The sequence below is a fragment of the Oenanthe melanoleuca genome, chromosome 10 (assembly GCF_029582105.1).
Source record: "Oenanthe melanoleuca isolate GR-GAL-2019-014 chromosome 10, OMel1.0, whole genome shotgun sequence".
In the NCBI taxonomy this organism is placed as follows: domain Eukaryota; kingdom Metazoa; phylum Chordata; class Aves; order Passeriformes; family Muscicapidae; genus Oenanthe; species Oenanthe melanoleuca.
Genome location: NC_079344.1, coordinates 10,490,941 through 10,518,176, shown reverse-complemented (window position 1 = coordinate 10,518,176; position 27,236 = coordinate 10,490,941). Strand labels below are relative to the sequence as shown.

At 49.4% G+C, this 27,236-nt stretch overlaps 1 protein-coding gene across 3 annotated transcripts in view; it reads right to left on the bottom strand.

The window, feature by feature from the left end:
- NTRK3 (neurotrophic receptor tyrosine kinase 3) overlaps window positions 1-27,236 on the bottom strand; it is a 203,200-nt gene that overhangs the window by 157,450 nt on the left and 18,514 nt on the right. For all 3 annotated transcript variants that reach the window (XM_056499873.1, XM_056499871.1, XM_056499872.1), the window contains exons 2-3: window positions 12,228-12,302; window positions 10,782-10,853 (exon numbers count right to left, since the gene is read on the bottom strand). In XM_056499873.1, coding sequence (XP_056355848.1) covers window positions 10,782-10,853; window positions 12,228-12,302 — 147 coding nt within the window. The remainder of the gene's footprint in view (window positions 1-10,781; window positions 10,854-12,227; window positions 12,303-27,236) is intronic.

The following is a 27,236-nucleotide window of genomic DNA, read 5'->3' as shown; positions in this document are numbered from 1 at the left end:
TCCCACCCAGCTGGGAGGTCACTCCAAACACCCAGGCAGACACTGGGAGAGCTGGACAAGGACAAGAGCCTCAACATCCACTCATGGAGCACAGATGTGCTGGGACAGGTTCTGATGCTCCCTCTTCCTCCTGAACAAGGACTGTATCTCAGCTGTTAGAGAGCTCTTACATCAAATTTATATTTAAAAAAACTTCAAATATCCCCACCTACTTGGATGCCCAGAAATCAATGAGCCTTGAATAACCTCAAAGGGGTTAGCAGTGAGAAAACTAACAGCTGGGCCTGAGCCCCAGTTTTCCAGACTCAGGGAGAGGTGCCAGAGGCTGGGATGCACTGGGAGGCACCAAGAGATCTGCAGGGCCTCTGGAGAAAGGAAGGGGTATAAATACCAAACTATATATATATAAATATATATATATATATCCAGCAATAGCAAAACAACAGGGCATACAGCAGGCTAAGCTCTCGGCAGACTCTGCTAAATGGTTTCCAATTAATTAACTGATTACATGATAGAACAGAAGGGGATTCAAGTGAGTGCTGTTGACCTTTAAGAATAATTAATATCATCAGGATAGCAAAACTCGTCCAAGAAAAATAATTAGGAAGATTCTAATATTGCCTCCAAAGCCACATTGAAAGGGGTGAGGAAGGTTCTGGTTAATTCAGAGGCACAGTTCCCACGTATTTCCTAGCAAACCCATTTCTCCCTTACATTTGCTTCCACCTGCAGATCTCCCACACACACATGCTTCTTCCCTACCCTAGTCAATCCTCCCTCTCTTCTCCAGATTCATTTCCCTGTCACCTCTTCTACACCCCATCCCCCTTCCATTCCCTATTTCTTCCCTAAGGACTCCTTGCTCCAGTCCCTTGTTGTAACCTCCTCTCTCCAGCCTGGCCCCTGTCCCTGCCACAGACTCATCCCATCCCCTGCTTCTCTTTGGCCAGCCCAGAATTCCTCTCTCTGCCTTCCTGAGCCTCAGGAGAAGCCCTGGTCCCTCCGCATGGCACCAATCCACTTTCTTATCCCCAGTCAGCACTGGCATATTCACAGGCTGACAGAAGGCAAGCGCTACACGGCATCCCAAAAAAAGCCCTTCCCTGCTTTTCCTCAGCAGACAAATCCATCACAGAGGCTGGTCTGGGAAGCAGATGTAAGAGATGCACAGCAACAGGAGGAAGATGAGGAACTCGTGAATCCCATTACACCTCACCAAGCACATGAATGCTTCCACCTCACTAAATTTTCCTTGATTCTCCTTTCCCAGTTTGCTTGGCCCCAATGTCATGCGTGGGAGAAGGGTTGGAAAGCCATTTAGCCAAGCAGGAACTGTAGTGCTGAGCTTCTCAGGGAAGGTAGCCTGAGTACACTGGGAGTGAGGTTACATGAGCAGCCAACATTTCTTGTGAGAGAAGTGTAAAAAAACCAACCCTGGAATGAAACTCACCTTTGCAGCGAATAAATAAATTTCCTCTGCTGCTTATTATCATTAAAACTTCTGCAGCTTGACACTTCACTAAATTATAGATAAAAGGAGAAATGGTTTTCCTGGGCTGAGGGAAGCAGGCTGCTGCCAGAGCCCTGTGTTTACAGCAGCTAATGAAAAGAAAACCTGGCACTAGCCTGCAGCACTCGCCCCACCTCGGCAGGAACAGAGCTCCCTGCACCCCCAGCACTGGGAGCAGAGCTGGCACCAGAGAGGATGGGACAGGCAGGGGCAGTGGAACTGAAGGGCTCACACCACCAGGCAGCAGAGCTGGCAGCTGCCACCTCCCATGCTGTGCAGAGCCTCCTGGCCGCAGCAGGAGGTGAGGCTGACATGCTCCAGCTACGCCTCACCCAATGACAAGAAAAACACTCAGCCTGGGAGACAGGCAGCACCAAACCAGGCAGGACCTGCCCCACGCCAGGCTGCTGCCTCCCCACAGTGTCCGTGGGGTGGGCATGGGGAGCGGGGAGACAGCAGGTGCTGGGACACACCTGAGCAGGGGCACAGCAGCACCTCTGCCCAAAAACCTGTCTGCAGCAGCTGAGCACACAGGGAGGAATCATGCTCTGAGAAGAGCCTGCAGCCACACCTGAGCTGTGGCATGATGTGCCTGCTGACAGCCCATGGCATGCTTGGCTGAGGGGGACAGGGAGCTGCTGGTGGCTTACTCCAGCCAGAGCCCCGTGAAGCCTGCTTGCTACACTCCAAAAGCAGAAACAAGCTTTGCCTCTGACAGTTAGCACTGTCAAAATAAACAGGAATGTCTGCACACAAAAGTTACATTTTACCCATTCTTCTCAACACATTATGTACCTAAAAAGAACTATCTTTTGCTGGTCACTGTAAGGAATATTTTCAAATGAAAAGACTAATCACCACAAAGCACTGAGTGCTTCAGAGTGCAGCAGGCATTCCTTCATTATTCTGAGACAGCAAATTACCCACAATTATCAACATGCACAACTGGATACAGCAAACATTTAGCCAAAGCCCATGGATTGTGGTTGCAGCGAGGTTGGATGGCAGATATCCTAGAGAACTACTCATGTGAGAAACCCCCAGACAGCAGCAGGGCAGTGGTGCTGCCAAACAAATCCATTCACGCTGCAGAGCACAGCCAGTGCCAGGAATCACTGCAGCTCAGAAAGTTACTATTCACAGAATCTTAGAGAGGTTTGGGTCAGAAGGGACCTTGGAGATCCTCTCCTTCCAAACCCCCTGCCACGGGCAGGACACCTTTCACCAGGTCAGGTTGCTCAGAGACCCATCCAGGCTGGCCTTGGACACTTCCAGGGATATTGCAGGTATTGCAGCTGTCAAACAGGCAGCTGGGCAGGCTGGCTGCACAGCAGGAGAGATGGAAGAAAAAAAGGTACTGCTGGCAGTGAAACCAGCCTGGGCACCCCGCAGGCAAGCTCCCACACCATCCCTGCAGCCAGCAGAGCACAGGCTGGGGCGGGAAGGTGAAGGAGCTCGTTCCAGGAGAAGGGAAGAAGAGGCAGGGGCGAACTGCAGGGCAGGGGATGTTGCTGGGTGTTTCAGGGACGGGACAGCCGCCGGCCCTGTCCGTGGTGCTGAACGCGTCCCGGGACACCCCGCCAGCAGCGCAGCTCCAGGGAGGGGCTCGGCGTGCCCAAGCGGGCTGCAGCCGTGAAACACGGCCATCCCCACGGCTAAAGACACGGCCACAGCTCCCCGGGACACACACCTCGGCCTCTCACTGGCAGCCCTCGAAACACCCCACTTGCATCCGATGTAATTCACAACTCACCCCTTCCCAGATAAGGGGAGGGGTTGGTGGGAAACTCCACCCTTTGACCAGTATTCTAATAAAATTTTATAATTCAAATAAAACTCACGAGTGCCTAACTTATGACATTTAAATTCCTGCCTTGTCACACATCATCATGAATTAATGTCCCATCATTCATGCCCTGTCGTATTTATTGCTCAAATACCATATGATTTTAATGTTTCTATTTTTCTGCCCTGGTGCTTATTGCCAGTATATCAAAAAGGCCCTGTAATCATACTGTTAGTAAACCAGGATCATGGAAAGAAAAATCCCAGGACAGATAACTTCTGTGGTTACTTAGCTTCCACTCATCCTGCCATGACTCTCATTCCCCCAGCAGCTTTTAGGCAGATTTCCATGTCCTCAGGTATCACCTCCCATGAAGGGTTCCTCTTCCCTCTCACAGTGGGCACGGGCAGGTAAGAAATGCTTGGCAGCACAGGGCTTGGGGAGGAAGCAAGAGGGACATTCAGAGGCTCTTCCTGGAGCCTCTCCATGCTGCAGTGATCTCAAAAACCTAGAAACAAGATCTATTCCTTGTCATGCCCAGATCCCCAGAAATCAGCTCGTTCTGTGCTCCTGGTGGTCTCAGATGTGCTGAGGTTTAACCAAGGTACAGCTGTCTCATTTGCAGGATCTCATCCAAGAGGAATGTTGTGCCTCTCTTTGAGGGGGAGCTCACCACAAGACATCCATCAGGCCACTGTTGGCTGACTCCCCAAACTCATCAACTTGTCTGAAGTTCACATTTTACTCAAATCTTGTTTAAAAAAAAACTATCAAAAAAGAACCCTCAACCAATCAAAAAAAATACAAAAACCAACACACAACAAACCTGACATTATTGTAGGAACAGCTTCATTTTAAACATTTCCAATATTGTCTGCAGACTTTTTTAAAGAGTAGATGGGAAAAAACAGGACCTTTTGAAAAACCACAGCTGCCCATTTCACATGTCAGTCAAAAGACAATTGATCAAATTTCAGAAAGGGAAATAACTCTCACAATGTAACTGGAAAGATCATCTCAACATTTCAAAGGAAGAAAGGAGAGACAAACCCACAGTAAAATCCTGAGAGCTCAGGTACCAGAGTGATAGACATTACATCTGAGAATGCAAAACTTATTTGTGACAGTTATTGTAACTCATCTTCCATTGCAACAGCATTCCACAGCTCAAGGCCAGGTTTCATCAGAAATCATACAAGGTGTTATGCCTCAAACAGATCAGATAAAAGCAGAGAAAATAAATGTTATTCCAGGTTTTAAGATGGGGAGCTGAAGTAGGACAAATCTTGGCACAAAGTGCCATGAAGTGCTTGACTTGGAAACTCTCCCTCAGGTCCCACTAGAGTACATCAGTCACAAACTCGCTGCTCCCCTTCTATCACAGCACAATAAACCCTCTCCACAGGCAAGCCAGGCAGCCTGCAGCCAGGAATTAGTTACCCAGCCCTCAGAATGCAGGTCAAACAGCTTCAACCCAGCCTGAAGGGAAGCCACAGTCCTGCAGAGAGCTGGTCTCTCCTCTGCACAACGGCTGGTAAAACAGGACCTACCTCTGCCTCTGCAGCAAAAGGAGTAACTGCAGTTAACTGCTTATCAGTCACCTGCAGCAGTAAACTGGGAATAAACCTGCCATCAAACCCCTGCTGCCAATTAGCATATCAGCAAGGACCTGCACTACACTGGCATCCAGGGGACAAAGCAGATGGGGAGCAGAACAGGAAAGTTTATGGAAGCAGAGGAGATGTTGCAGCTGTTTATTTTAGTGGCTGTGCTATAGGCATGCCCAGAATTTTATAGGGCTGGAGACATATGGGGGAAAATGCCTCCCTAAGTAAATTGCAGCACAGTGATTTGATCTTGGAAGGGGCTGGAGCAGGAATATCCTTGGAGCACAAATGGGAATCAAAAGGTGCCCAAGCCACTGCCTGCTTAGGGATAGTAAAGGAATGTTCACCTAATAGAACTTTAAGGGTATTTAAATCTTTTTCATACTTCTTATTTTGCCCTTATTAATGGAGAAACTTAATTCTTATTTAGGAAATGCAAAACAAAACACATTAAACTATCAAGAAGGTGGTTTAGGTAAATGCATTTTACTCCACTTTGCCAGCAAACTGAGCTCACACACTGCCATACACTGTGCCCAGCTGATACACACAGCCTCATGAGGCTGCCTTGATTCAGGATGGATGGGAAATCAAGACCAATTAAAGCACAACACTTTGGGTCAGGAGGAGACTGCCAGGATGGAAATGAACAGCAGTGCAGTGGTGAAAGGACAAAGCAGGAAGAAACCTCTGGGAAGGAGGCAGAAGGGTAAAAGGACATCCAGAATCAAATGGAGGTCTGCAGGCAGGAACAGGGCCTGGAGCTGGTTATGGAATGGAGCAAGATAGAGAGAGTTTGACCCTGATTCATATCTAAGAATGGCTCTTTCAGAGCAAGACAACAGATTATTAACCACTGAGCAGGGAAAAGTGACCCTCAAGGTATGACCAAGAGGAAACTGTGTTCCATTTGGAATAATTCAACACCTGATACTTTGTTTATTTCTTTATTTAGTGTAATATCTCAATCAGGCTCCCAGACACACAGAACAAAGAAAGTGGAGCTTGCCAGCAGCCCTCTGAAAGCACACAGGTCTCAGTTTCTGGGGTGCTACAAGTCCTGTCCTGACATAGCACTGAAGAGGGCAGAGGGCAACTCACCAATTCCAAACTACCTCAGCCCCCTTAATTTTCAGGGGATGCAGCCTTGTGTTTTTTCTATCTAAACCTAAACCTGTAACATGACTCTGGGAATCCCCATGCCAAACCTACCAGCTACATTCAATACCAAGGTACCAGCTCACCTGGCACTGCACAACTGCCTTGAACCAAACCAGAACACTGAAGCCAACCCCACCCTCAGAAAACACCACAACCTACAAAGGACATTCTGGGAAGCTCCAGATTAATCACAAATTAAATTTGCCCATGAAAAGAAGCCCATGGATCATCCAGCTCAGTCTTTCAACAGGCAAAGCATTTCCCTGCAGCATTCCTGCCAGCACCTTCCCCAGTCCTCATTTTGGGGAGGAAAACACCAGCATGATCACACAGATAAAACCACCTGTGAAGCTGTTCAATTGACCACACCAAACTGAAAAAAGCAATTACACATAGCATGAGCCAGCTCAGGGTCTCCATCTTTAAGACCTTTGGGTGAAGACTGGAAGGGGAAGCTTGATCTTCAACCCTGTCCTCACTCTGGCAGGCAGCATTCAGAGAGTGTTCTTTGATAGAAGCTGTGTCTGGACTGGCCCCCAAACTAATTTAGAGCATGTATAAACCTCCAGAAGACAGTTTAGGAAGAGCCTCTGATGCAGACAGAAATGGAAATTATTAATTTTCTAAATAGAAATCTGACTACTTAAGCCTTATTTAAAAGCATGCCTGTCTCTGTAATTACACAGCCTTAATTTGTTTTCTTTACTACACAATAAATAAGGTGTGCACAATTACCCTCTGCAAATACAAGGCAGTGCCTCCTGACTGACTGGTTGAGTACACAGCCACCCAGGAAAACATTCAGAGGGAATCACAGCCTCTTAAGTACCTGCTCCCAGAAAAGGGTGACCAGGCACTGCAAATACCAACCTGTCTGGGACCCTGCTCTCCTACACGCACAGCTCCACTGTGCCACAGCCAGTGGAAGTCCTGTCCTGCCCTGTGCATCAATTCCTGGTGCACTGTGAAGCTCAGTTCTGCTGTGGACTTCCCAGTGCCTAATGAGGAACGTGCTAATGCTGAATTCTTCCCCACAAGGCACTGCAACAACTTCTCTTTGCCTCTGCCTGGTTTCATGACATGCGTAGGAAGTTGATAAACTCCTGACTTGTAACCCTCTAACAAGTTCAAATAAATTGGCCAAAGGTTTCCAGTGTCATTAGGAGGACAGAGAGAGTGAGAGCATGCAAGGCTCTTCCCTCACTAAGCTGTGCTAAACACACCAACACAGTAAATATGCATTCAGATGGTTTATATTTCTCAAATTTCAGAACTGAACCATCCTAGAGTTTTCTTGCAGAGCCTCAAGCCAAAGACTGAGGTTTTCTGTCAACACAAACATTTCTTCTGTTCAGCTGCATCACCTGCTAACACTAACATTCAGAAACCTTGGCCACAAAGGCTCAGTCTCCCACAGCCCAGACCTGTTGGTCCTCATATCCAGTGCATGAGATTGTCCAGGACCATCCCTGTAATAGCCAAAGGGCTGCAGAACATGCACAGAAATTGGACCAGGGATCTACCAACTTGTCCCAGTGAGATGATCCCATGTAAGGATGCATGGCACTGGAAGATATCCAGTTTGGATCACACACACATCCACCTCTATTTAGCACCCAGCCAGTATTTGTTCTAGAAAGACTGATCTGTCTCAGCCCAACCACCAGCAGAAGAGGTAGGTCCATGTTGCAAAATCCACTGTTATATTTTGGACTGTCTCTGTAGCAGTGATAGGCTTCATATCACCAATGACCAGACAGGCTATGGAGCCCTAACTGTCCTCATTCAAGGAGAAGGAAGAGGAAACCAAAGCTATTTCTAGGCTCAACCTCTGGCTGACAGTCACCCACCTCTCCTCCACAGATTATATCAGCCTCAAGCCCCTTGCACTTAATACAGCTAATTTCAAACCTTAAAAGGGCAGGCATGACCCTGCCAGGCTGCACTTTGGAGCACTCTGAGGTTTACCACTCGAGCAGCTGAGTGCTGAAAATCCCCTTCATGGGTTTCCTGCCTTTCCTTCCTGACTCTGTGATGGGGAAGGGGGAAAAGAAGCAAGCCAAGCTTCACCCAAACCCTCACAAACCTGAGCTCCTGCAATTAGAGCTGGGAGAAGTGATCTGCTTGTGATTGCACAGCTGGGGTCTGAAGACAAGCACGTGCACAGAGGAAGGGCCAGAAATAGATGTTACTGGGAGAAGGCAGAGCTATCAGGCCCATCTGAGAGGAGGAAACCTTGATGAAAAGCACTGGGAAAAAACTCATTCAGCAGGAAGTTTTGATTTAACCCAGGATGGGAAGGGAGGCGTGTGTGGGGTGGTAATAGGATTTTAAGACCTCAGTATTTGTACATGAGCTTCAAGTGAAAAAAGTGCTCAAACCCAGCTTGTAACAGCCTGCAAAGGTCCAGCCTAGGGCACCCACCACCCTGTGCCAGCCCTCCCTGCCAGTGAAGCCATTTATTAGACACATTTGTCACCTCATTGACTCAGCTCCACCAGCAACCATCCAAACAGCCACCAAAGGAGGAAGAAAGCCAGCGTGGCAGGGAAAATGTGCAGCAGTAACACAACAAGGCTAAAGCACCATCCCATGGTCTGAGCCTGCACAGAGCCCCAGCACGAGAGGACTGGGACAGTATCCTTCACTCCCATCCCTGCACCTGGCTACAGCAGCCCAAGGCTCACAGCAGAGTGACATTTCCATTAATCCTTTTATCCCAGGCTCCTACGTGCAGAGGCTGCAGAAAATGTCAGGCCTTTGAGCTGAGCTCCAGGGAGGCAGAGCAGCCAAGGAGACACCTCGGTGTGCTGGCAGAGTGCTGAGGCCATGGAGGGGATCCCAGGTGGCACCAGTACCTGCCAGGCTGTGCAGAGCCCCTGGCTGCAAGGGACATCAAAGGCTGGGAGCCTTTGGGCAGCAGCAGGGAGTCACCAGCCCTGCAGGAGCCAGGTCTCCATCCTGGACTGTCCAGCATCCCCCACGGGGAACATCCACACTGCCAAGTCTCAGGAACAGCATCAAAACCCACTGGCAAACACCAAACAAATAATATACTTACTTGCCTCAAGCTCCAAAAGGCAAGGAAAGAAAGATGTTAAGAACATGATCAATCTTACAAGGCCCAAGCAGTAAACAAACACATATTTCATCACCACGTACCAATCCTAACTCTTGACAGAAGATGGATGTGGGGTTTTTTCCACTCACAAAAGTAATTCCAAAAGACAAAAACAAACACTTTGGGGAAAAGCAGCAACAATTGCCTGTGTACACATTAATGGCACATTTCAGCCTCAAAGCAAGCATACATGGCCTTCTAAACTCCTACAACATCCAAACTAATTTCATCAGGAATCAAATGTTATTAATTTTATCTGTTAGATACATAAACAGCAATTGCACAATTGACAAACAACCCTCAAAAAAAAAAAATCAATTTAGAGTGGTTCAGAGAAAAGGCTTCCCAGGAACAAACAACAAACAACCACAGAAAACACAAAATAAATGCTACAAATCAAAATAACAAAGAGCAGAAATCAGGAATATCCCAATGGTCAGCATAACAAGAGTTTATTATGAAAATATGCAATTCTTTAGGCTCAAAAAGGCTCACAATGCCCTCAACTATTCATGCCCTTTGGTACTGCAGATCTTCTATTTAGCAAGTACTTTACTGTCACTTAGCAACTGTAAATGGTTTTCCAAAAAGGAAGCTTTTGGGGTTTTTCAGTTCACATCATCTCTGAGCAGACATCAAAAGACAAATCTATCCTGCTCTGCAGGTCGAATCCATCTCCTTGCCCCAGGAACAAGCCTTATCGATGGCCCAGTGCACCCACACTCAAATGGATGCACTTCTTCACTGAAGAAGCCACTAGCACTGCTTTCAAAAAAGGGATAAACACAGTCTCCCATTTGGCCCATCAGCTCGTGCCCGAGGCCAGGGCCTCCCACCAAACCCTTTTCACCTTTGGTATCTACAGTGGAGCAGAGAGGACTTTGATCTTGGACACAGTCACTTCGACAAAATATTTCAAGCCCACGGAGCACCTTGCACAGTGGCCTGAAATTCAGGCTTTGCTTTATCACCTTGGGAAAAGCAAATACACATCTAGAAAAGAAACTGGTGCCCTTGGCCTCAAGGAAGTGGAAATTCCCTGTGACACCACTCTCTAGCTATCAGTGCCCCAGCAGCTGGACACTTGTGTGATGTCCCAGGGTAACAGGGCTCCAGCCTCTCTGGCACAAAACATCCCTACCCCACATCCCCTGCAGACACCAGCTTAAGAAGTCAGTAATTAGCAGCAGAGCTGGCAGCTGCATACCCCAGGATTCGTGTCAGAAAAGCAGCCTTTGGTTAAAAACTAATGAGCAGGGCAGGCTCTGGCTGTGTGCTGGGGTGGCAGGCAGCTGCCCCCAAACTCTGCAGAAAGGGAAATGTGCAGCAGCACCAGGCTGGTAATGATGCAGCCTTAGAGCAGCCATCAAAGCCAGGGCAGTTATTAGAACCCAAACCCCTCAGCTTCCCAGCAGGAGTCTCCCCATCCTGCTCTGCAGCCCATTCCACTTCCCTGTGCATTTTGCTTTTCCATCTCTGTCTCTTTCCCCTTCGTCTCCTTGCTGTCCCCACAGGCACTTTGGGGATCCACCTTGGGAACCACATTTCCATGGGGAGAAGAGGCAAAAGGGCACAGGAGCTGTTGGCACTTACATGTAGTGCAGGTGGGGGTTCTTGGCAAAGGCTCGTGGCTGGATGTTTCGTAGTCCTGAGTTCCTGATTGTCCTGCAGAGAGGAGCAGAAGGGCAGCAATGGAGTCAAGGCAGACAATTGTTCCACAGCCCTGCTCAGCACACGAGGTGTGCTGGGAGGCTGTGACTCCTCCCAGGCTGATTCCCAGGAGGAACATCTGTCCCCAGGCAGCCTTGATGAGCTATGACCCAAGAGGAATTCAGGTTTTTCATCTCTGTCTGGCATGGTAATAGGGCACTGGCTCAGCACAGAGCTGCTGCTGGGTGAGGCTCTGCTCCCACACCCACCAAGGCTGGCTGGGGTGGCACAGGCCATCTCCTGCTCCTCTGCTCTCCCTCCATCTCCACAAGCAGCACTGCACAGCAAACCCATCTCCCATCCTCATACCCAAGAGGAAACCCTGCTGCTTACAGCTCTGATAAAGAAGAGTATTTTCCACAGGGAATTCTGGATCTTGAAGGAAGAAGAATCCTTTTCACAGCCTACTATGGCTTGGATTTGTCAATATTCTCAAACATATGGTGGGATTATTGGGGATGGTCCTGTTCAGGACCAGGAACTTGATGATCTTTGTAGGTCCCTTCCAGCTCAGCATGTCCTGTGATTCTGTAAATATCTGCTGTCTCTGCTGCTTTGTTAGGTGAGAACAGCCAGCCTGCTTACAAGGGTTTTGTGTGTTAAAAGTGCAGCCTGCTGGAATTTGGTTGCTGAGTGCTCAGCCCCATACAGCTCCTCCAGCCCACGTGGGAACTGTCCTTAATGTAGAGCTCTCAGTGAAACACATTATTAGAGCCTCTGATAAGCCCTGAGCAACGCTCTGCATCTCACACATACAGATCCAGAGGATGTAGGAGGGGGAATTGAGAGACTGGGTGGCATCCTTGCCTGGCCAGGCTTCCCAAGCATATGCAAAGTCCCTTCAGCCCCATGGACCTCAGTTTCTGCTCCATGATGCACAAAACTGACCTCTCTGCATGCCCAGAGAGCCATGCAGGGAGATGCAATTCCCTTCTTGCACAGCACCACCATGATGGGAACTGCACTAAATGAGGACCAACAGCCCAGCAATGAGGGATTGGTGGAGACAGCTGGAATTTTACATTGAGGGGCTGGAATGAGTCAGAGCAGCACATAAGCCCAGAACCAGAACAGCAGGGGAGAGGAGAGGTCAGGGCTGATGTGTGTTGACAGAGCTGTCAGGAGCTAGCAATCCTCCTCCTCCTCACAGATCCGGCCAAAACCAAAAAAGCATTTCATCTCCATTTTGTGGACTCCCATAGCAAAACACAGTAGATCCAGCAGCTTAAACTGGCAGCATGGGGGCTGCAGAGGGAAGGAAGGCATGGCTCTGCTGAAGGAAGGGCTGCCCAGGCTCATTCCCCTCCCCAATGCACAGGACATACTCACAGCCTCTGGAGTCCCGTGTACAGCTCCATGTCAACAGCATTCAGTGTCTGCAAGTTCTTCCAGTTCTCTATGTGTCTGTGGAGAAGAAGGAAAGGCTCAGCTGTGGCACAGTCATGCCAGGGACAGCATGAAGAGGGAGGAGGTCATACCCTCCCACCCAGCCCCATTCTGTTTTCCCAGCATTTTGGAAAAGTTGAATAACATGGGTTTACCCCACAGTTTCAAGCACACAACATGCAACCAAGCCATTGAATATCCTTGCCCACGTCATTGCCCCTCACTGCACACATCACTGAACAAAGACAGGATTGAAATTGGTCATGTAAAAAGAGTGAAAGCAAATAAAACCTCTCAACAAAAACTTAGGGCCTAAATTAAAAAAGTCATATTTATCCAGTCTCTAGCTGGGATGCACAAACAGGGCCTGAGTCTCTGCTGGCTGGAAGCGCTGCTGGCAGGAGAGCACCAAGCTTAGTTTGGAAACATTGCCTTTATTACAAATTCCTCAGTTGCCTGGGGCAGTCTGGCAGGTATGTTACAGAGAACAAAAACAGAAATAGATCTGTCACCGCAGGAGCGTTTTCAGTAAATATTAGAGGCGGGGGAGGTGACAGATCAGCAGCCCCAGAGAGCAGGGTCCCCTGTTATCAGCAGCACAGGAGTGATGCTGGCAGCAGCAGGGCTGCCTGGCTGTGGCCACAGCTCTGCAATGCTGTGTGCTGGGAAAGGAGTTCAGCCCTCATCTCCCAGGCAGTCTTTGGCCAGTTCTTCCTCCCAGGCTAAACTCAGACATCCTCCCACCAGATACACATTTTCAAGAGGAGCTTTTCTGAGAAGCAGGTGGAGGTAGTCCTCTCTAAAAGTCAACCGAGAGGGGGAAAACATCTGGCAGGTCCCCTGGGACAATTTGTGAAAGGAGCCCAACTTTGAAGTCTCTGAACATGTGCACCCAAGCTCACATCTGCCTTGATGCAATAGTTGGCTTTGGACCTGACCCTGGAGAGGAGAAACATCTCCAAGTGATGAAAGGTTGGAGTGATGAGAAAACACTGAGAACTATCCTGTGATTCTAGGCAAGAAGGTTGCAGGACCCCACATGGTGGTCTAGAGGGTAAGCAAGCAGAAGAGGGATCTTGGACCACTTACAGAGCAGTCACAGGGGCCACAAGCTCCTCCTCCAGCATCTTCTGTGTTTTGCACAAGAACAGATGAATTATCATGAGGGAAGTACATGGACCTACTTGAGCCACACCCCAAATAATATCCATCTCAACAAAAGTAAAACACAAAGCCTGAACTAAATTTCCTCACATTTCTCTGCTCTCACCATGCAGATCCAAGTAAAGCAGAGACCCACAAGAGTCACCTCTGCTTTCCACATGTTCCACAATTTGTCTGCATGCCCAGAGGGGTTATTCTAAGGACACAGCACAAACTCCCAAGTGCTGCTGCGTGACAGGGTAAGTCACAGTTCATTCCCAGTGCCCTGCTCATCAGCTCAGATCGCCTGTGTCCCAGACAGAATGAGAAACAGGACATCATTCCAGCCACTCCGTGCTCCCTGCCATTGCCTACAGCCCCTGTGAGCACTGCCAGAACAAAACACAGACTGGGAGGAGTCGGTCAGGGGATCCAAGAGCTCAGAGAAATCTTTGGAGTCAAGGCAGGGCTGAGCAAGGCCAGAAACACAGGTTGAAAACATTTCCTATCTGCAACTCCCACACAGCCAAGTGAGGGTCCTCCCAGGGAAGGAACATGGGAAGGAGGAATGGGACGGTCTTGGTTTACCACCAGGGCAATCTGAAGCTACAGCATCCAAGCAGTGACCTTCAGGGAGGGATGGAACAGTCCTGAGCCAGGAGCTGTGGAGCAACCACAGCTGGGAAGGAGGCGGCGGCCAGATTGGCTCTTGTTTTATTGATTGTGTTTGCTAAAAAAAGTCAAGGTTATTTTTGACCTGACACTCAAAGCCATGTGGGCAGCATTCTAGAAGAGACAGAAAAAGACCTGAGCTTGTTCCCAGTGACTTGCCCAGGTGTGAATTTGCTGTGACTCAGCACTGGTGTGTGGGGGTCTCCATGGCAAGCCCCACTACCCCCCAGTGACACAACACTGGATAAATACAGCTCCACAACCTGTATTCCAGCCTCCCAAACAGAGCCCAAGGGCTTCCTGAGCCAGATAGACTTTAGTCCATTATTTAACATAGTCATACCACACCCAAAGAGAGACAGGAAAAACAGCAGTGGAAAAACACATGCACACACATATATAGGATGATTCCCCCAAACCAGCAGCTGCTTTATGTAGAGTGCAACAGAGGAAAATAACAATTAGGTGCACAGGTCAGCAAGGGTCTTGGAGTCCTTTAAAATACATAAACACCTCCCTCCTCAGGGATTTGCAGAAATGGCTTTTCCCCTCTTCTGAGTTTTCAACTTAGCATGAGCTGTACTCTTGTTCCTAGAAGTGACAAATCAGTCTTGGTTTACAGGCACCTCAAAGATACACCAGGAAAAACATTTCCTTTGATTCCCTTCTGCTTTAGAAAGGATAGTGTAACTTTGCACTGGCTGGGTTCACCTGAACCCACTTAAAAAACAAAACAGAAATGCATCTTATTCTGAAAGCTCAAGGAAGGAGTCAAGCTGTGATTGCAAAATTGGCAGTGGCTGCACAGGAAAGCAAACCAACCAAGCAGAGAAACTCCACCCCTGAAACTTAAGTCCCTCTCATGTCCTTCAGTATCTCAAACTAGGGTTTGCCTGCCCTAGGAATCTTGTATCCTCCCACTTGTGCTGAAGGCTGAGACCTTCCCTCCTCCTCTGCCTCGGTTCATTAACCCAGCAGGAGCAGGGGTGCCTGGTTCACACCAAATACAGCTGTGACAGCTCCCAGCCCTGCCCTGCTCCCCTCAGGCAGGCCTTGAGGTATGAATTACAGTCAGTGGACTGCAGTTTATTCCTCCCTGCACATCTCTAAGTACATATTCCTATGGCATTCCTCAGTTATTACTAAGGCAAAGTGCTCTTCTGGAAGACCCAATAGCTTCAAGAGCATCACCATGCTTCACAAACCCTGAGGAGCTCACCACATGCAGATCCACCTAGACTCTTATCCAGCTTCTAATCGAGACCATATGAGGTGCATCACTAACACTAACACACAGATGATGTTGCTTACTTATTTTTTGGGTGGAGAATGGAGGGTAGGGCATTTTTCTTTAAATACTCACTTCCTTCTCATACTTCTTGTATGTTAGAAGAGTCCTGCTGGTCCCCTTGCTTGCACTGCAGAGCTGAATTGTACCATGCCTTCTACAGACCAAGAAAATTCCACCTTGGCAGTAACAAGGGCTTTGCCCTCCCTGCTCAGACTGAAACACTGCACCTCTCATTCCTTACCCAAATGTACTCACTTACATTTTACATCATTTTCCCTTGTGTCAAAACTGTCTTTGCTTAAGCAGTTCTTTTTCTTGCCTGGCACTTCTTCCTCCCTCCTTTTCAAGCAGGAGCCAGACCCACCCTGCTATCATTTACAAGCTATGTGATGCCAGGTCTTCTAAGGCAATGCATCTGTACCTGTGAAGTGCAAGGCAAATTGTCTCAAGTGCCTTGAAGAGACACTAACTCACGTCCCAGAAGTGATGCAGACACACTGCTCAGGCAGAGTCCTGGCAGAGAGGTTATTTTGCTTCTGATTTCACACCCAGCACAACTAATGCTCCCACTTGGTGATTAATGCAAGAAGAACTGTGATAGACACAAAGAAAATGGCTATTTGCTTTGTCAGCCTGTTTAAGTCCCTTCTCCTTGAGTAAGAGTGGCCAGAAGCACAAAGCAGTCTCCAGGAGATCCACTTGTGTAACAGCATGAGCAGCTCCCCAGTTACACTGAAGAAACCATGAGTTTTAGCCTGAGATACCCTGGCCTTTGTCAGAGCCCCATCAGCTTGTGCTCACCCCATTATTAAGCACTGAACCCAGCATTTCTACCCAGCAGGTCATTTCCAACAGAGGTGATTTCCTAGCTGGCAGCAAAAGCCTCATTACTCCCACATTTATATTCACCCACTTGGCACTGCAGTGTCCCTTGGGTTTGTTACTGCAGCTCTTCCCACTGGGCACCCTCAACGGGCTCTGTGTCCCCACAGCTCCAGCAGAAAAGCACATGAGCCCATTCCTGCCTCTTGTGCCAGCACCCTCAATGAAAACATGAGCCAACATCACCTCAAGGAGCCTCAGCAGTTCTCATCTTTCAACACCTCCCACCACTACTTCACCTAGCACACCTGAGCCAGACAGTGTCTTTGCAGAAAAACAAACCACTTGTGATGTAGTGCAGCATCATATTAACCTCTCATCACAAAGTCACCTCTTTGCTGAGGAAATCAGCTGCCTTTCCAAAGGAAGGCATAGGCTTAGCCTGATGAAAGTTAACCTTAGGACAGCAACCCTGCATCACATCTCATGTACCCAGACATGCTTTATGACTTGTTGAAAGCCTTGGAGGCCACTGCAGGCAGACCAGTGGTCAATCCCCAGCTCTGTGCTGTGTCCCAGTTAACAGCAAACCTGTGAAATGTGAGGCCCTGTGTGTCAGCTCACATCCCTCTCACAGATCCCATGTGGAGCCAGCAAGGCAGCCAGGTGACTTTGCCCTGGCATCACACAGACAGATCAGCAACCTTGCTGACCACAAGGTCACCAGCTCTCAGGATTAAGATGTTAGGTCTTGAGAAGGTCCAGAACCTTGCCCTGCTTGCTGGAAGGGGGCTGGGAGCCAACAAACCTGTGGGAACAGCAATTCCTTTCATTCCCAGAAGGACTGCCTGTGTCTGACAAAAAGGCTGGTGTCATCTTCTTGAGATTGCACAGCTTCACATGCTCCCTTTCCAGCCCAGGGCCAAGACAGCAAGGGAGACTGGAATATCCACTGGGATTCAAACAGCCAGGCTAATTTCATCCCACATGCTCAAGGCAGAGGTGAAGAAACAGCTTCATGCCAATTTACTTGAGGCTACTTAATGTGTCTGGCCTTCCTTCACCCTCCTTGTACAAGGATAGCATTTGTCTAATCTCTCTCAGCCTTTGTGATCAATAGCTAAAAGAGGCACCCAACAAGCACCAAGTATTACACAGAATGGGCACAAATCTGTTTCTATCCCAAACTGGAGGGGAGTGACTTTCCCCAAGGATGCCATCAGCTCCAATCAGTGCCCCCAGGCGGGCTGTGCTAAATATTTTATACCTAAAACTACGTATACAATGTTTAGATATGTATATATGTATGTATGTATAGGGAAAGCAAGCAGAGCACTTGCATCCTCTCTCTAGTAGTGCAACAGGAAAATTGATTCATCACCCAGGCATATTAAACCTCACAATCCAGACAGACACATTAGCTTTCAATTACCTGATATGTTTAGCATTATAAACAAACCTCCTGGCACGCCAGCTCCAGACCATGCAAATGGGAATTTGATTGCAGCAGGAATAAAGCAAAGACATGTCTGAACCCTTGACCAGTAAGAGCTGCCTCCTCCACGCAGATGTGGATGGGAAGCCCTGAAAGCTGGTGCAGGTCCCACACAAACCCAGGGCTAAGCACAGCCATTGTGGCTACTGCCAGCTCCTTTTATCCATCCCTCACACCCTGCTTGGGCTGTGAAGCCATAAAGAAATCAAACATCTTTCACAGTACTATAAGGCACTTATCACATAATTTAATAACTAGAGGCACAAAGGACTTGATTCTCTCAATATGAAATTTACAAAAGCGAATTGCTAACAGAAATATAAAGGCAAGTGCAGCTGAATAAAGACATACAAGGACAACATTTTCCCCATTTAAAGCACAGTCTTCCCTTTCCCAAAAAGCATGGAAAGGTCACCCAGCAGTGGATCATTAAGGATAATTTGAGGTCAGTGGGAAAAGGAGAGTATAGAAAGCAAATCCAGCTTTGTAGAAACAATTATGAGCATAACCCCACAGTGTAATTGTGATTTGTCAAGGTAATGATCATAAAACACGACAGAGAGCTCCCTCTGAGCTGCTCTGCTGCTCCTGCCAAGGTCGTGTCGGGGTGCGTGGGTGCTGCAGAGTGACAGGGATGCTCCAGCCCCCAGCCCATGGGCTCACCCACATCCAACCCAGACCCTTCCAGAAGGGCTGAGCAAAGGACAAAGTTCCCAATCCCCAGCTGAGGAAGATGTGGGAACAATACAGCTCCCCACAAGCTGCTGCACAGTGGTATCTCAAAAACTCTTCCTGGAGGAACCTGACTGATGTACACAAGCCAGTCACAGGACACAAAGCATTCAGAGAGGACTCCCCCACAGAACACTTTTCACATGAGTCCAGACAAGTTTCAGGTTCATCCCAACAGCATCAGGCTGGCCAGGAGCATCCACAGGGTGCAGAAAAGCTGCTACAGTTGTACTGTCTAGAAAGATTGTCATACAGAGACACCCTACCATGGAAGATGCCCTGAGGAACAGCTTTAAGCTATGCTGAACAGGTTTGGTTTCTTTTCCCAGGCTCTGCCCTTGTTCCATCCTGCATGGTACCCATAGAGACACAGGAGCTGGACATAAACAGCAGTGCCAGCACCACCAGAACCTCATGCTTTGCTTTTGCCCCAGGGACAGGAGATCCTCTCAGGGCTCACTGTGCCCTGTGGTTGCTCATGCACCAGCTTCCTTCTGTGACCTCCTCAAGCCTCTGCATCCCCCACCAGCTCTGGAGGGTGATTTCTGGAGCAGAGAGCACTCCTCTCAGGGACAGTGTGTCAGTGTTACTAGAGGACAGCAGGCTGCCTGGACACAGCATGGACAGATGGCTGCAGCACACAGGATGCAGTATGTTCCCATTATCACACACTGCAGCCAGAGTTTTTCAGTGTAGGGGATTATTCCCAGGCACATACTTTCAGAAAGGAAGAAATGGGTGTAAAGTAGGATAGCAGAGCTGAAGAAGTGCTGTGGGCAGCAGTACAGCTTCCACCACAACAAATACCTGCCCCAGTATTCCATCAGCATTACTCAGCTAGCCCTGGGATCCCAAGAAAGGACTGAGGTATTCAAAATCACTCCAGTGCTGAAGAAACCTCAATTATTACAGACAAGCAGCAGTGCAAAAGCCTCAGGACGAAACCTGCAAGGGCTGCAGCATCTCCTGCATAGGGAGCAGGGTTGAGGGGACAGTGCCCCAAAAACATCTCTGTGTGAGGGCTGGGCTCCTGGTCCAGCACCAGCTCCCTGCCCACCACCTTGGCACCTCCCAGATCCTGCAGGCTCTCTTCCTGACTCTTTCTTATTTATTCCTATGACTATCTGACCCCTGCACAGTCCCAAACACATCTAGAGTGAGAAAGCATGAAATGGGATGAGCAGTTTTGTCCTGCAGACATGAATATAAATACACAAACACAGACACCTTGGGTGAATCATCAGTAAAAGTGAGAGCTCACTCCCCACCTGCAGCACTAGCCAAAAGCTCACTCCCCTTTTCCTCTGAGAGGCAAAACCAATTATATTTTCCCAAAAAGGCATTTCTTTGATTATTCTCTGGCAGGAGAACTCAAAAGTCCAGTCTTCTATGCCCAGATAGGCTGGACATGGATCTGGGGTACACAGAGCAGACTCCTGGCTCAGGACTAACATCAACCTGTGCATGTTTAATCATACCACATCTCCAAAACAGCCATCAGCTGGCTAGGATGGGAGGGCAGCTCAAGGAGAGGGAAAAAACCTTCCCCTGAGTTTTACACCACGCAAACCTCAGGGCAAAGCAGCACCTTTGGGCTCCTGCACCCATGTAAAGCAAAAGAGCACCTGCTTTTCAGCAACTGCCATGCCAAAAAAAGGATGCTTTATCTTGGATTTCATATGCAGGGAGAGCCAGCAGTGTGCAGCATTTTGTGGTCTTTAAAGATCAAACAGCATTCTAGAGAGGAAGCAGCACCCTGGTCAAAATTGGCATCAGTAATCACATTCTGCTTTATTAACCCTGCTTGCAACTTCAAATTGAAAGTCAAATTCCCTCACACTTCCATCTTCAAACAGGTCTGGGGCTTTTCAGAAACCAAACTACAATTTTTTAAATATATATATATATATATATATACATACACACACACTAATACAGGCAAAAAAAGGCTGTCAAGCTCTTCTCCAAAGGCAGCTGTTTCTCCCCTGGAGACCACAGTGCCTACACACATTAGCAAGACAATGAGATGTACTAAAGGTACAGGATCACTAGAGTTCAGCTTGGCAGGAATAACTCTTGGTAAAAAGCAGTGCCAAAGAACATGTGGTAGAAAGGACACCCCCCAAAAAAGACACAAGGCCCTGGAGATGGTCAAGACAATATTCTGGTAGACTGTAGTAGCTCAGCTGGGACCCAAAAGGGAGCACTGGCAGCACAGGCACTCACTGCACTTCATGCTGTGCTTGAAGACAGGAAAACGGATGGAGGAGGAAAAGGAGAAAATAAAATCTCCCACAAACTGGCTGTTACTGTGATGGATGGCACTGGGAATGAGGAGGCAGGAACAAGAGTCCAGCAAAAGCAGACGTGAGAGGCAGGAATGGGGCAGTACAAGTGCCATGGTTGGGAGGGGCTGCAGTCCTTAACCCTGACCTGCTGCCACCCACCCACACAAACCCATAAGCACACTTCCCAAAAACCACAGCCACCATGTGAGCCTCATCTGGGGAGTTTTACATCCTCATGAGCTTCCTCTCTAGCCCTGTTTTGATGTAGGTGCTCATTTCTGGGCACTGCTCCCATGCCTGGGTCCTGAAAGCAGCACAGAAACCAGAGCCTGGAGCTCAAGCCATGCGTGCCAAAGGGTGCCTCAGCCTCTGCACAGTTTTGGCCACCCAGCAGCCAAATCCATGGCCCTCCCACAGTCTCCCATCCTGCTTTGACCTCCTCTGCTGCCCCACAGCTCTGCCACCCCCAGAGTGCAGCTCATCCCATTTCCAGCTTTCCACACACCCCAAACACAGGGAATGCCACGGCCAAGAAAGGAGAGGGGAGAGACAACTTTTTGGGCTTGGATCCTGCTCCTGTGAGACTTTGGGTTGTTTTTTTTTCCCTAAACATCTCCAAGGAACCTGAACTTTGATCCTCCATCATTTTGGATCCTCAGATGTTTATGAAGCTGAAACAAGCAGGCAGCAATGCCCAGCTGTGTCCCAGCCTCTGCCTCCATGGGGACAGCCATGGGCAGGGTAACTCCAACTCAAAGGAGACTTTCCAAGGCCCTTGTTACCTCCACAGCATCACAGATGCTCCCTATAAAGCCAAAGAACCAGATAAATTCTCCATACAATTTATTTTTGAGCCAACTACCGTGACCCCCTGAGGCTTGTATCTGCACTTCAAATAAATCACAGCCAGCTCTGCCCACCCTCCCCAGCAGTGGAGGGGCTCCTCCATCACCCAGGAGGAGGCTTTGCTCCCCTTTTACCCAGGAAAAGCCATGAAAACAACCTTCTCCCTTCCCTCCACAAAGCTTTTCCTGCAAGGGACACACACACACAGACTTGGCTCTTATTGCAAAGGTGTAAGAACAGAAGCATCACTCAGGAGCAGGGGGATGTACTCATTAAGTCATGGTGACTCAGAGCTCAAGGCTTCCCAGGAGAACAGGTATTTTGTGGGAAGTCAGCTGGCTCTGAAAAAGAAAAGCAAACCAGCATGCCTATAAACATGACACAGGCAGGGAGAGGCAGGGAGGGGAAGAAAGGAGAGCAGGGAGGCAACAGACATTTTAAAAGCTCCTCTCCCAGCATTCTTTGTTCTTATAAACATGAAAAAAGCACCTTGCAAAAATCTTATAGAAGACACTGACAGGCAGAGATGCTGCTAACCAGGCTGTTGTGTTAGAGCTGATCCAGCTGCACAAACAGCAAACCTTGGGCTGCTTTCTACCTCTTCTCTCAGCTCAATGTGCCATTCCTCTGGATAAAGGCATGGCTGAACTGTGGAGAAGCCTCTGCTTGCCTGGCACCTTCTCAGCACACCAAGACCAGCCTCTCAACCAAGCCCCAGCCCTCTGCTCACCATGGGCACCCCCTTCACCTGGGCCAAAGGTGGGTGAAACTCTTGATCCCACACTCTCCAAACACACCACTGTTGAGCTGCACTGGCTGCTAACAGGTGAGGTTGGTTTTACACCAGGAGCAAGGCAGGAGGACACAGCCTGAGCTCCTGCAGTGTGGCCAACATTAACCCAGCACTGACACCCCCAGCCTGCTCCAGCAGGGTCTCCTGGCACCATTTGGAGAGGTTGATCATCACTGGGGCTTTGCACAGAGGTTGACACATATGAGATGAGCAAAAATGTGATGAGCCCCATAGCTTTGTGCTCCTGAGAACGAGCCTCCTGTTGCTGAAGGATTTCCAGGAGGCTGGCATTAAACTGACAGGTATAAAATCTCACAGAGGTGTTTGAGGAATCCAGAGGTCCTGCTCAGTATTAATTGAGGAGAGGCAGGGAGCAAGGAAGTTACAATGCACCTCCTGACTCTGCTTGCCCTTTCACCACTTGCTCTGAATATGTATTTAACAGGTGTCTTTTTGCTGCCATTGAGGGTCATGGAACAATTTTGAAGCCAAAAAGAACATCATCAGAAAAGTCCCGGCAGGAATATTTTGTTTTATTATTTTCTGTTTGTTTTTGCAAATAATCACTCAAACTTTGTTTCTTCTCCTGGGCAGCTGGAGGGCCTGGAGGTCCCAGCACTAGCCCATCCTAAAAGCAAAATACCCAATCCCAGAGGGTTATCAGTGAAGGAAAACTCACTCTGGACAAAGAATACAGACATTGTCTGCTCCCCATTGTCTGGCTCACTCTCAGCCAGCAGCAGCTGGGCTCCAGAACCCACACTGTGCCAGGCTGGGCTTGCTGGGGACAGCAGCTGGCAGGGACAGCCCTCCTGCAGCCACTGCTCCAGCTGTGGGGATGGCAGTGGCAGGAGAAGGGCTGCCTTTGTGCTCCTCCTTTGCAGCTGGAGTGCTGGAACCAGGTGTCACCAACCCACACTTTGATACCACCCCACACTGACCTCGCTCACAGCCTCCCTGCAGCACACCAGCCCCTCAGACACCTCCAGGTTTGCCAGAAAGCCACACCTGCCCAAAGCCCCCAGGCTCAAACCACCGCCAAAAATATATCTCCAACAGCACTGGGTCAGGCCATGCTCTGATCCCCCCTGGGATGGGACACAGTGTCTCCATGCCAGGCTTGCCCCTGTCACCACATTGCCAAAGTTTTCTTGCCCCAGAATCATCATTTACAGCCCTTCCAGATGTTTTGCTGGCTCTCAGTGAGGGCAGGAGACAGAAGGGGAGGAAGCAAGATAAGGACAGAGGGGAGGGCAGAGCCTGGAGCCCAAGCAGCATTGGGATGCTCCAAGGCCAGAAGCTGTAGCTCCCTCCACAGGACTCTGGATACTACAGGAAAGCAGGAACAGGTGTAAGACATTCCTGACTCCCATCTGAGCTGGCACAGCCTGCAGCACTGCTGAAATCACCTTGCTGACAGTGAGCACAGTGATGCCACAGCTTGGGAAATGACTCTGTGCATCAGCAGCTGCAGCATCCTCCACGGCTCCCCCGAGAGCAGCAGCACATGCTGCCTCCACTGCTGCTCCTTCCCAGCCCCAAAGCCCCAGCAGAGCTGCCCCAGGAGGGCATCCCAAGCCATGCAATGCCAGCACCAGCTCCCATTTCCACATTTTGGGCTGCCTGGCCCATGAAGTCCCACACAGAGAACTTCTGGGTGAGAGGCAATATAAAAACTCCTGAAGCCACCCCAAACACTGACCAACAGATTCTGCCCATAATGGTTTTAGGCTGGGCTGGTTTTGGCTTTTCACATCTTTCCCCTAACTCCCCTCTGAAAAATCCTGTAGTTGCTATGGAAATAGTCTCATCAGTATGGGTGGAGCATAGCAGTACCAGCCAAAACTCCCTGTGGCTCCCAGTTGACACCAATTCCTAGGAACTGGCAGCACTAGAGGTTACTCCAAGTTTGCACAGGGAATACCTTGAGCGTAAAGCAATGCTTGGCACTGATGGATGAGTAAGACCCATTTGGGAGCCAAGGACAGGGACCTGCAATTCACCCAGGGATAAACAGGTTAAAATGATAATTGAGACACTCTCACTCTGGCTAAAGGATGAGAGGATTACAAACAGCAAAAAGCTGCAATTTGCCCCAAGCAACCCTCACTTGGAGCAGGTGGCCACAGACAAGGGTAGCAGGAGCAGGGCTGAGTTTTATCACTGGTCCTACCACCAATGCAACCTCCAGGGAGGTTTCTCCTGCCTGCTCTGCTCTCCCAGTGCTGACACGGAGCTAATCAGCAAGCAGGGTGTGAACAGCAACCATCAAACGCTGTGAAGAGGGCTAGAAGGCAGAACAGAAATCTCTTCCATGTGGCAAAGAGAGCAGCAGGTTGGGCAATTGCTACGTGCTCCAGTGGACCCACTTCACACAGGGAGTCACCCCCTCCCACCTGAGAGCCCCAGCTGCTCAACATTCAGGCTTGACACCACGAGTCAGTGCCTTGCTGGAAACACTGGCAGAGCCCTTGCAGATGATGGATTATCCTTTACCATTAGAGCTTGGAGCAAAGTCCCCAGGCACCAGAGACCAGCTGAGTGGGAAATGCCTCTTCTCCATGGGAGTGGACAGCAGGCCAGCAGCACTCTGTGCACAGGGAGATGCACTGATTCAGGGTGAGTGCCAGGGACCTCCATCCCCATCACCCCACCCAGCTGGGAGAGAGGGAGGGTGTGGTGCCTCTCCCAGCAGTGTGGACACCTCCTGCCTCTGGCCGTGCTGGATTCAACCTGCTGGCATCTGTCACCTTGTCCCCAGCTGCAGCCCATGACAAACACAGCAGGAGGCTTTCCTAGCTGCAGAATGCAAACCAAGGTTTCAGCCACTATCAGGGCTGTCCCCAGCCAGAGATCACATCACCAGTGGCACTTCAGCTCTGATGTAGCCTGGGCTGCAGCAAGGATCTCCCAAGCTGCATGGGGCTGTTGCACCAGCAGGCTCCCACCAGCACTCATGGTGGACAAACTCCTTTCACATCACCACTGCAAGCTTGGCAACAAGCAGGTTACAGATGTTTTCCCAGGCATTTGTCTCCTGGAGCAGAGATTTTCCTACCTTCAAAGCAGATACCACCACACAGATCTCAACAAGTTTTACACCCTTCCCCACCAGCCCTACACACGACCCCTGGAGCTGTCACACAGCACATCCCACCCTCTGCTCCCAGACCTGCCTGCAAAGGGGGAGTCACAGGACAAACCCCAGCCCAGCACCAGGAGCTGGCACATCCATTAGAGTCACACATTACTGGTCCCAGGGTGGATCTGAGCACAGCACAGAGCACAGCTGGACCCTGCACTACAGGTGTGTGGCCCTGTTCAAGGCACTAAAGAACAATTTGCACCATCAGGCTGCAAGATGCACATCCACACAGATATATCTTGCCAGATCCCAAATGCTCTCCAAACAAATGCACTCAATGGGAAGTTTGGCTTTGAGCTGTTACTGAGCCATCCATGCCTGGTCAGAGATGATGCAAATAACAGAAGCCTGCACTCCAGTAATTGTCCTTTCTCACCCAAACTCAGCAAGTTCAAGACAAAGCAGAGAGCAGCAGCCAAGATGCCTCTCACCCCCTGTCCCATGCCCAGGGTGTGCAGTCTCTTACTCCCTGCTGGCAGAAATCTCATTGCACCAATCCAAAACAGTTTGCTCCACAGTTTTGGGGGGATGTTATTGAAAGAACATACACTCAAAGCTGCCTGCAAAGCAAAGAGACTCTACAAAATCAACAGAGACCTGAATCAGCCCCTCTTGGACCAAGGACAGCAAAACCAGGCTGAAGCCAGGGGAGCAGCCACCCGTGACTCTGTGCCACTGTCACCTCCAGCTCACAGCACCATGCCAGCACATGTCACCATCCCCTCTGCAGCACCTCCAAAGCCCTGGGTGACAGGCTGTGCAGCCCCAGCTCCCACAGTCCCTCTATCCCCTGTGACCCAGAGGTAACCTCAGCAGTGCAACAGGGACAATTCTTTATCATAGAAAACCAAACCACAGACCAAGTAAACAGCTTGTCACACAGCAGAACTTCCAGCATGCCTTAAGATGCAGTTCCTCCAACATCCACATTTTCTCTGACTTTACCCCACCTTGGGGTCCCCATCAAAACCACAGCAGCAGGGATGGTTTGGTAAGGCCCAGCCAGGCCTGTGGATGCTGCTAGGAGGAAGATTCTGCTATTAGGCAGCAGAGCAGAATCTGGGGCTGACTCCTGGGGAGGACACCCAGGTGGCTGCCTGGATACACCCCAGCTGAACTCCACAGCACTCTGAGATGCCCAGCTGAGATCTGTGCCCATTGCCTGCATAGCAGCACAGCACCTCAAATAAAACCTCCCCACAGCCAGCACAGTGAATAAGATTACAACAAATATAAACTAATGATACAGCTGTCAAGACAGATTAGACTGCACAGTGTAAAAAATTGCAGGGCTGTTTAGTCACAACAATATAAGATTAATTTATCAATACAGCTTATGTGGCACTAGAGAGATAGCAAATTGAATAAGTGAATCTTTTCTACACCTTGCTCAAGGAGGGAGCCTCAGACCTGATGGGTGTATGGGGCTGGATACCAGAGAGGATCTGCAGGCAGCAATCACCCAGCAGGGCTGGTTTGCCACAGCCCAGGGGGATTGCACCTTCATCCCAGGCTTAGGGGATGGCACATGTGCTATCCAATGCATGGCTCTGCACCCATGTGCTCCTAAAGGTGCCCACCCTTCTGCAGTACCAGAGTCAAGGGTGATGTTGCTAAATTGAGACATGCAGAAGCTGCTGCAGGCAGCTTGGAGCCTTTTCCATGAACTCCAAGTCCAGCAGCACTGGAGCTGTCGGTGCAGCCCCACCTTTCAGCCCTGTCCCA